The sequence below is a fragment of the Cyprinodon variegatus genome, unplaced genomic scaffold, assembly GCF_000732505.1.
Source record: "Cyprinodon variegatus isolate N-32 unplaced genomic scaffold, C_variegatus-1.0 Scaffold1458, whole genome shotgun sequence".
NCBI classification, from domain to species: Eukaryota; Metazoa; Chordata; class Actinopteri; order Cyprinodontiformes; family Cyprinodontidae; genus Cyprinodon; species Cyprinodon variegatus.
In genome coordinates this window covers 38,642-49,132 of record NW_015151911.1, presented here as the reverse complement: position 1 = coordinate 49,132, position 10,491 = coordinate 38,642, and the positions used below count along the sequence as shown (strand labels likewise).

Here is a 10,491-nt window from a genome sequence, read left to right as displayed (position 1 = left end):
GAAGGTCTGCAGAGACCAACTCTCCTCCTGAAAGCTGCTGAACCAGCTCCTGACTCGGCGCCTCCTGCAGGACAGAGCTCCTCCTCCCTGCCCTCTCCGTCTGTTCCTGTAGACTCCCTGCAGTCTGCTGGCAGCTCCCGCTCTGCTGCTGATAAACATGCAGCAGTGCTCTCCTTCCTCCTCGGCCTTCAGAGCACAGCCAGTCCCTGACCCTCCTCCAACTGGACTCCACATCCAGGCCAGAACCTTCAGAATCAGGAGCTTTAGGATCGATCTGCAGCGGCAGGTTCAGATGTTTAAGGCGCTACCTTTCAGAACTGGAGGCAGACTGACTTCCTGTTCACCTGAGATCAGCTCAAACACCTGCAGGCGGGAGGAAGCAGGCATGTTTCCTAACATCCAGAAAGCACTCATGGATGTTTAAAGCTTCATGTTAAATAGATTCTAGCTGACATCACGGCTTCATGACCCATCAGACCTCCTGACCTCCTGCAGCTGAAAGATCAAGTGACCTTTAACCCCAGGATTGACCGCAGAGGAGAATATCTGTCCAGAGAAATGAGCAGAACCTCTCATGTCCACCTCAGGTAGCAGGTCAAAGGTCACAGCAGGAAACAGCAGGCTATTAGGATCTGAATGAAGGAGCAGGCACAGTGGTGGAAGCATGATGGTGCGGGCTTCTTTCTGTACCAGCAGAACCAGACTGGAACTTCACCTCCTACAGGGATGGACTGGGTCCTCAACAGAACCGTGGTACCAAACCACAGTGGCCTAGTTAAAGTCCAGACAGACATACAGCCATAGGGAAGCAGGCAACAGACGGAGCCGCTGCTGAGGGGGTTCTGGAGCCCAGGCTGGTCTGGGAACCAGAAAAACCGCCAGTTTGGGTTTTTCTAGGATCAATCGGCACCAATGAAATGTTTTCCTGTCACGCTGAGCCAAATCCGACCAATCAGAAGCCGCTCTGGTGAGAGAGGTTCTTCAGAACCAACAGAGTGTCATTCTGAGCCAGAACCCGGCTGGATCACCTTCACTCGTTCCGTTTCCCTCCTCTACTCCTCCTGATTGGTCGGCGGGGCGGGAAGCATCGCGCCTGCTGAGAGCTGAAAATAGATCCTGCCCTACAAACACAAACAGAACCGAGCTGCACCGGGGGGAGAACCTCCTCTGGGATCGGTCCAAAACACAGACTGAACAGGAACCCTGCTCCACCAGGAGACCGTCTGATGCTACAGATCCTCCTAAAGAAGATCCGCATTAACGGGTCGGTTTTAGCGGCCATGATGCTGAGTGAGTCGGTTCAGATGATTGGATGCTGGAGGGGCTACAGGACTGAAGGAGAACTTTAACCCGTTTCTCTGACCCGCACATCAGAACCAGAAACGTTTACACTGTTAAAGAGGAACATCCGCCAAAAGCAGAGAGAGCTGCAGAGATTTACCTTCATCTGAAGAAATCTGGTTCTGTTCAATGATTTCTGATCAAATATCAATAAAACCATCTGAAATATCCCAACCTGGGAGGCATTTCAATACTTTACCAACAAAAGAAACTAATTTTACAATTAAGCTGATTATCTAGGAGTCACAGCTTGATTTCATGAGGGAAAAACTAAACAGAAATATCCTAAATCAAATATTTCCAAGGAGTGAAAACAGAACCAATCACCAAATAAAATGTAAGCAAAAAAAGTCACATTTGTAAACATTTATTACAAAAAAATCCAAAAACAAATAAACTGCAAGGATGTAGAAATTCTAATTTTATGGATATTAACATAGTTTTAGCAATTTAAGTAAATCAAATAATGATTTTTTATATGATCAAAAGTTTAAAGCCAAACTCCATTTACAAAAAAATCATAAATAAAAATCGTCCCCCATTGCGGATATAAAAAATCATTTTAAAATGTACATAAACACCCCACTTTAGATTTAAAGTGTTTTACTTTAATTCGGCTGTAATTAGTTTTTAAAAAATAACCAACTTTAATCAGTAATCAGGGTATTTTTATTGGTTGCCTCGCGTCGTTAATGAGCCTCAGTGGAGGCAGAGCCGCTAAGATGCGGAGGGGAGCGATAAAAAAAGTACATTTTGTACCAAAGAAAAGCGGCTTGACAGACTGAAAGATGCCGAACTGTTCACCGACCCATGCCGGGTCAGACCCTCCGCCTGCAGCGGCTGTGCTGCGATCATTTCCCCGTTTTTTTTTTTACCTTGGTTGAGACGATACAGATGCAGTCCATCGTTCCGAGGCAGCGGGGAGGCAACACCCCGGCAGCGTCAGCATCTCATCCCGCGTGTTTCCTCCACAGACGCCGCTAAGTCCACGCAGACCGACCGACCGGCTGCCGCTGCCACTTCTACCCGAGTCAGAGTGGTTTCTCACCGGTGAGGCAGCTCCTCCCTCCCCCCGGTCCGCCCTCAGCCCGGTCCGGACCTGAACCTCTCACACTCCCGCTCCTCAACACAGAGGATGCGTTCAAGTACCGCCGCAAAGCTCGGATTTCTCCGAATTTACAAACGGTTTTTTTATTAATGAAAGATAACTTAAACAGGGGGGGAAAGGCTGTTCTTAGAACTAAAATAAAGAAAAAACAAAACATGTGTTTATAAACAGGCAGCAAAGCTAGAGATCTTAAGTGATAGATCATTTCAAAGTTTCATGTTTTTCATAGAAAAGATTTTATTTTAGACAAAAAACTTGAACCAACTAGGCGAAGAGTCCAGGAAGACCAAGAACTGGATCCCTCCGGACCCAGGAACTCTTTCCATTACAATCTAGATCGTTTATGGGAAGAGGAAGCTCTGAACATAACAGGGAGGGAAAAACAAGCTGTGTGGGCAGGAGACACAAGTCCCAATCTTTCACACTTCCATGAATCCGTCATGTGGTCGCCCAGGGTGCGTGTGTCATCATCATCATCATCATCATATGGTGTGTTACATGGCTTCGTTACCAGCAGCACACAGGAAGTGATGTCAGCGGTGTCCCAGGTGTACCTGTCCGCTGCTCTGCTGCAGCTTTATTGAAATATTGGAAGAAATGAACCTTTAGTGTGATTTAAACCTTTGATACGAGCTCCTCAGAACATCAGGAACATTTTAAACCCAGGTCTCAGAACTCAGCAGAACGTCAAAGACTTTTGTCTTCATCTTTTAGTCCACTGTATCACACCAACAACAGAGGATAAAGATATAATGGCGTTCGATTCTGCTGTGGCGTTCTGAGGTTTTACGTCCAACAAGTCACCAGTTATTGATTTGAAACAGGAGGAAAGAACAGAAGGTGTAAACACTGCAGCATCAACTCCTCAACCACGGCCCGGGTCCATCTACACCTTATGGACAGAGGACACTCTTTGGAGGACCAGAATGTTCCCATTTTGGACATTTTGGGCTACTGTATAAGTCTAGAACTCAAGGCCATTTCTGACATTGTGAATAGAAAAAGTTTCCTGGATGGAAGAGAAAGGTCTTCAAACTTGGAAACATAGTCCAGACAAATGATTTTAACTTTTTTTGGAATGACTATGACCTTGATGACTGAGAATCTTCACCAGCAGATGCCTCCTTATAAGAGACAGAGCAGAAGGTTAAATGGACTGGTTTGTCTCCAAATGGACAATGTCCCTCAGCAAACCTCAAAAGAGGCCATCATGGAGTTTGATCTGAGCCAAGGAGCAAATTATTGGTCTCAGGGAGACAGAGAGAAAACCTGACCCAGTTCTGCCGGTTCTGATATGAAGCATGGGCCAAAATTACAGCTAACTGTTGAGAGAAGGAAACCCAAATGTTTGAGGTTCTGGTATTTGAAGTTTTCTAAAGGTTAGATCAGGTGACGGTTAGAAGCCCAGACTGGTCTGTCCAGAACCACGGCCCGGGTCTTTTAAAGCAGTTCTGGACCTAAAGAGAGACCTGAGCAGCTCCTGTTCTCAGCACAGTGGAATCTGGAGCTGCGCTTTGTTGGTCGCTGGAACCAACAGCAGTGATGTCTCTGAGGGTTAAATGAAGCGCTAATGACAGAATAACCCGACCGGATTCTGTCAGAACCTTTATGAAACCAGAAGCTCAGAGGAAACATTTCCGGTCCTGGTTCAGTATTTTGAAAAAAAAAAAACACAATTCAACAATTTAAAAAGCATCTCCTCTGAGGGTTCAGACTGTAGCCGGACCTCTAGACAGTAGACAGTCTGGTTCTGATGGTCCCAAACCCATGCGCGTTTTTCCCATCAAAGAATCCCAGTTTCCTTTATTGTAAGGCAGAGCTTGACCTTTAACACCCGCCCATCAGAACCAGTAAAGCTTCAAACATTGAACAGATGAGAGGATGGCTGATGTTTCTGCAGAGCAACACAACTAAAATCCACACCAACCCAACCACCACCATGGATGCAGGTCCTGAACACCAGTACAACTCCAGTCGGTCCCACAGTCGGCCAACATCTGCGGCGCTGGGAAACAAACTAGATGGGGAGGGGGGCTCCAGGGTCAGGCCAGCTCAGGGTTTGTTTTCATCTTGGCGCTAGAGAATCAATCGCTTGTCGCTTGTGAACAAATGATGGGTTTATAAATCGGTCGGCAAGCGGACAGTAATATCCAGTTTGATGAAACCTGCAGGAGTTCATCCTGATTGGTTGGTAGTTCCCTCTGCAGATTTCTCTATATACCATCTACTGCATAATGCTGCGTGGTTTTTAGGGGTTCTACTGCCATAAAAAGGCATTTTCTATAATTATCTAATATGTTCTGAGCAGAACTTTGGTTCTTGAGGAAAATATCTTTCTAAATAAAGCGGGACAGGAGACCTTGGCCTCATGTTGAGGACTTCCTTGTTTTAGCAGGTTTTGAAGATCATCTCTTAAACAAACGGCCTGATCTTCATCTCAGCCAATCAGCTGTGAGCACCTCACTTTGTTTCAGGAAGTTCTGTCACATAGACTCCCAGATTGCATGTTTGGATACTCTCCCTGACTTTGGAACTACATTACCGCTATACAAACGACTGTGGCTATCTCTCTATTCTCCCACTCTGCAGAATCTGTTAGTTCAATCTCTAACGTTCTGCTCTCTCTGCTTTTTCTCATAGTAGCTTCATCTGGTCTGTTCCTGTTTGGCTGTAACTCCATCCTGGAGAGAAACATCAGTTGTGCTGCTGCCATCAACACCTTTGTTTATAGATGTTGGAGATCGGCCTGTTTTCCAGTGTGGTCCTGTTTCTCTGACTGTGACTAACTGGCTATGCTTCATATTCTTGGGTATGATTTACGCATGTTGCCTTCTAAAAAATTAACATATATATATATATATATATTGAAAAAGAAGTTCTGTCCAATGAGTTTGGAGAATTTTACTAGAACTTCCAGAGCACCAGATGTGGCAGTGGTTGAGGCCCACACCATGATACTGCCTACACCATTTTTAGGATTGTTTTCCTGGTTCTGATCCGTTAGAGAGGTGACACCATAGAGATGGTTCTGGGAGCAGCAGTGGAGCTCTTCTCTGTGGGATTCCACAACCAACCCAGGCAGCTGACTGGGGCTTATTATCCTCATGACCATCGTCTTAGTGAACTTTGTCCTCATGTCTTCTTGACCTTAATCCTCTTAAACTTCGTCCCAAAGAGCATCGTCTTCTTGACCTTTGTCCTCATGAAGAGCTACTGACTCCATACGCAGAGGCATCCAGGGAGTGAAAGGAATGAGACTTTACATAAAACCTAAAACCTTCACTAATTTTAGACTGAAGAACTGAGAAGAAAGTCTATCATAAACATTTTTATGTGTTTATTAGATAAAAAAGGTTTTCAATACTTTGTTTTGAAGTAAGTTCGCAAAAACAAGTATATTTCACTTCATTTCTATTAAGTTATAGAAAAAGTTCTAAGGAAAGAAATCTCCACCATGTTGGAAGTTTGGCTTTTCCTCCTGGGTTGCTATGGTTACTATCATTTTAGGGCAGTCATCTCATTTCCCCTCCCACTGACGGACTCAGAACCATGAGCGCCTCCCTCTGGACCCACCGGAGGTGTACTGTTCAGACCCAACAACATGAACCAAAACGAATGAAGCGTGATGAACCATGAGCCTGAACGCCTCACAAACCGCCTCAACATGTCACTGATGGTTTAACGCCACAACATCCAGAACATTCCGTGAAACCAGAGAGGCGGTCCAGTTCGACTCGGTTCTGGTTTCACTCCCGTTCAGATTCTGCTGTGATCAAACTACAGCGACGCACTGAGGCCGTCTGACCCTGGACCCACACCCCGCCCCGCCCCGCCCGTCTGATGGTCCAAAGCACACGAGGACTGGATGGGACATGCGGCGAAGGTGGACAACACCGACACCCCCCCACCAACAGCAGAGCTCCGGTACTTACTTGTCCGTCATGGCAGGGGGAGAGTTTGGCCTGCGCCAACGTGTGCAGGATTTCGTTAAGGAGGGGGGACTCCTACGAGGGACAGAGTTCGTTTACAGACGGACAAAAGAGGAAAGAGAAAGACAGCATTCAATGACAGAACAAGCTGAAAGAGGACCTGAACCTCCAGTCAGGAGCCAGCAGATAAACACTTCAGCCGTTTGACTTTGATGAAACTCCTTTATTGTTCAGAGGAATGCATCGCCAGCAGTGTGGGTACCAGATCTGCTCGGGTCATGAACACGCCAATGTTACGCTGCATGATTGGCTGAACGTTGCCACATGATCTAAATCATTGTGGTTGCCCAGACAACCATAATAACATCACACAGCGTCCATTAGCCGAGTAGGTAGCATCTGTAGCGTTAGCGTGTCTGATGACCGATGAAGTTTTACCTTATTGAGAAAAATGCTGTAAAAATCTGTTTATGGTGAAAGAAGTAACGGTTAGACCATGATATCAAGGGGGAGAGCTGGGTAGCGCTGTGGCTAGCTGTGCTAAGCTAGCCACAGCTCTGACTTTATGACTTTGGTGAGACAAGTTTGATGCTTTTTACATTTTCTTCCTTAAACTGCTTCTCTGACATCATCATTGTAGATGCTCAGAGCAGTCCAGCAAAATTTACTCGTTTCTTCCTTAAGTTTATGCACTATATACCATAAGGTTAACATAAGAGAAACACATACAGCTCAAAAAAAGACTGGATATGTTATTTTCTCAAGAAATACATTATTAACCTTTAAAACATTATATTTTAGTACGTTTACTATTTTTAGGGGAGGGAAGAATGTCATTTAGGTCTTTAACAAAATAAAATCGAGGGTGACCTAGATGGATATCTTGATGCACAAATGAGCTGATGGCGCATGCGCAGGACGGATCAGGCAGAGACAATCAGATCTGGTACCTACACCGGACATCATCTGGTTTTATTCTTGTCCAAGAACTCATTTTATATTAATTCAAGAATAAAAAAAAAAAAAAAACACACTTTGATTTAAACACCCATAGGTAATATACCCTAAACAATGATGGGGAAACAGGTGTACCCCAAGGCTAAGTGTTTGGCCCACTGTTTTTCTGACGTCTATAAGTATAAGCTTGTGTTTCTATGTATGCAGATGACACAGTTACATATTTAACAGATGAAAACCACTGGAAAGAGAACCTGTGTGAGAATCTATATGTTCTATAGCTGCACAGTTTGAGAAGGCATTTTAACCCCCGATTCAAAAAGCAGAACCCTGTTTCCTCTAGCATTGAATCTTTGGACGACTTCTGCTCAGTCACAACGCACTTAATCCCTCGTTACGCTCTGCTTACTGCTGTATATGTGTGTGTATTAGGTAGGTCAACATTGAGCTTAAATCTATGTGAACATTCAGTATGACTAAAAAAGCTCAGTAGAAATTCAGTTTATTCCTCATTGAGTATCATCAATGAACTTTTCCGGTATGTGTGATGCAGCTGACTGGAGATCAGTTCATATTATTTTATGTATTTATTTATGGACTGTCAAGTTAAGGTTTAAGGTTTTATTAAAGTCCTCATTAACATGCAGAGGTTATAAATAACTAGGTGCTCAGCATGGTTCATTAAAAAGGTCCATTAATGATAACCAGATTGATGGTTTGTGAAAAAAAAAAAGAAACTTTAGCAGAGAACATCTGGAGAACAGCTGATTAAGGTCGTGTCTAGATGGAGAAAGAATCTCCACATAAAGGAGATGTTAAAAATAAGGAATATCTGGTTTAAATAATGAGTCTGACCAAACAGAAAAAGTGGGAATATCATCAACCTGTTCAGGAGAAAAAATCTAATCCAGGAGAACTGTTGATCAGTAAAGTCCAGCTGCTGGAGGGAACATCTGTCCAGCTGCAGAGCTGTCCAAAGGATTTCCATTTATTACTCAAGAGGAATATAGTAGAAATCCTACAGTTTAAAAACACTTTTATAGAAGTCAGAGGAAAAACTTCAGCTTCTTACTCCAGTAAAAGTGTAAAAGTACCATTTTTAAAAATACTTAAAGTACAAAAGTAAAAGTAATGCAGGAAAAAAAGCTTTGCTGCTCTACCTTATTAAAGGAACATTTTTCTACAGTTCTGGATGAAAACTTTCTTAGACTTCATTTTTTTAGTTTTATTACTAATGGTAACGGCGTCACATTTAGCTTTGCATCATCTGGAGAAATTATTTAAACTTATTTTGATGGTTTTTATTTTATTTTAAATACCAACAGGCCAAAGGACACAAAAGGAGTCTGTTTTTAAAACATAAGAAAGTTAAATGCTGTTTAAAAAAATAATGACTCCAGTAAAGTATAGTTTATATAAAGCTGTGATGCAGCTGGATTTTACAGCGAACCTGATCTGAAGTAAAAACTTTTTAAATTCTGTTTGTTTTAACAGGTAAATAAGATGATCTACGGAGGCAAGGACTGTTTCTTATCCCTAAAAAAGATAATCTGATAAAATGCACTTGTTTTATCCAATTCTAAAATGTCCTTATTTTAAGATAAATTCGTATTTTGTAGTAAACCCAGAGGTCAGCGATCTTTACCCCGATCAGAACCTTAATCTCTGTCAAATAAAGCAACCCGAGTGGATCGGCTGCAAACAAAGAGTTAAAATCCTCCCAGTTAAACCTTTAAATCCTCTGGCTGGGAAAAGAGCAAAGCAGATGACTGTTTTCATCTCCCAGCAGCTCCACACATTAACGTTCCCTCCATTATCCCCCCAGCGGCTCCGCAGCAGAACCCCACACGGTTCTGAGCGTTCTCTGGTTCTGCAGCGTTCCTCAAACTTCTGATTTAAAACCCAATCCCACACCAACAGCTCCCAGATTCCCCATAATCCCATAAATTCCTCAAACAGGGGATTATGGAGGACTGAAAGCAGCTCACTCATCCGCCTGCTCAGAGGTGGTGACGGGCCGTTTTCCTCCCTATCTAACTGGTTCTAATGGTCCGGTTCATCTGCTCACCCAGGCAGAAGAACCAGAACCGGTCTGTTGATGACAGACTGATCTGAGCTTCAGAACCGCCTCTTCATGTTAAACATCTTTATTCCATCACAACCATCCAGCTGATTCACTGATGCTCGGGTTAACAGATCCGTCCTAACTGGTTGGAGCCGGTTCTGCTCTGACAGCAGCAGAACGGAGCGGTTCTGTCCCGGCAGAATCAAAGGCGTGATATTTTTAAACTCCTCTCATCTATTTTTATTGCTGCTATTTTTACCGCCCGCAGGACGCCTCCGTTTGTTCACGGGACAAATGGAGGGAAGCGGAGCGGCGGCGGTGGAACCGGTCCAGACCGGTTCCCGGCACATCCTTACCTCGATGCTGGTGCTAAGGCTGGGCAGGGTCTCCGAGGTTCCGGTCGGGCTCTGGAGACTGGAGAAGTCCCACAGGTTGATGGGCACGCCGGGATCCGGCCCTTTGGAAGACTCCGCCCACCTCTGGCTGTCCAATAAGGTCACTTCGTAAAATTCCTGGATATCTGGGAGGACAGAGAAGAAATGATTGGAAACAGGGATCAGGTCAGAGGTTCTACTGAACCCACAAACAACATTTAATTTGTTGGTTCTGATCCTAAAGATCAAATCCAATCGGACCTGCAGCTACAGTCAAGGCTGGGAAAGTTCAGAACCTTCTTAACCCAGACTCTAACCCTTAGATCCATCCGCAGGATTTATCATCTTCATCAGGAAACATCGGAATATGAACAGGATTCAGATTATTCAATCCTAATCAGGGATTATCACACTGAGAAAACAACAGAATCTAAACATGCTCCACCAAGATTAAACACCAATCTTATGATGTTCTCTCAAACAGACTAAAGTCAACGTCCCAGGGCGGTTCTCACTATGTGTACTTGTGCGTCCTCGTGAAACGTCATCATCCTCAGCCCTAGTACGGTTCCAATTCACAAGAACAGCAGACCGAGAACAGACAAAGTCCCCGGATGTTGTTCTCGCCCCTCCTTTACCCAGAATGCATCAGAGCAGACTTGTCTGTTCTACAGACTGACAGCTGTCCCAGCATGCACTGTGGCAGCAGCGTCCAGG

The 10,491-nt window shown here is 44.3% G+C and overlaps 1 protein-coding gene across 1 annotated transcript in view; it reads right to left on the bottom strand.

The window, feature by feature from the left end:
* dlg1 (discs, large homolog 1 (Drosophila)) overlaps window positions 1–10,491 on the bottom strand; it is a 94,378-nt gene that overhangs the window by 70,952 nt on the left and 12,935 nt on the right. Inside the window, exons 3-4 of the mRNA XM_015403199.1 lie at window positions 9,757–9,920; window positions 6,382–6,453 (exon numbers count right to left, since the gene is read on the bottom strand). Of these exons, the coding sequence (XP_015258685.1) occupies window positions 6,382–6,453; window positions 9,757–9,920 (236 nt within the window). The remainder of the gene's footprint in view (window positions 1–6,381; window positions 6,454–9,756; window positions 9,921–10,491) is intronic.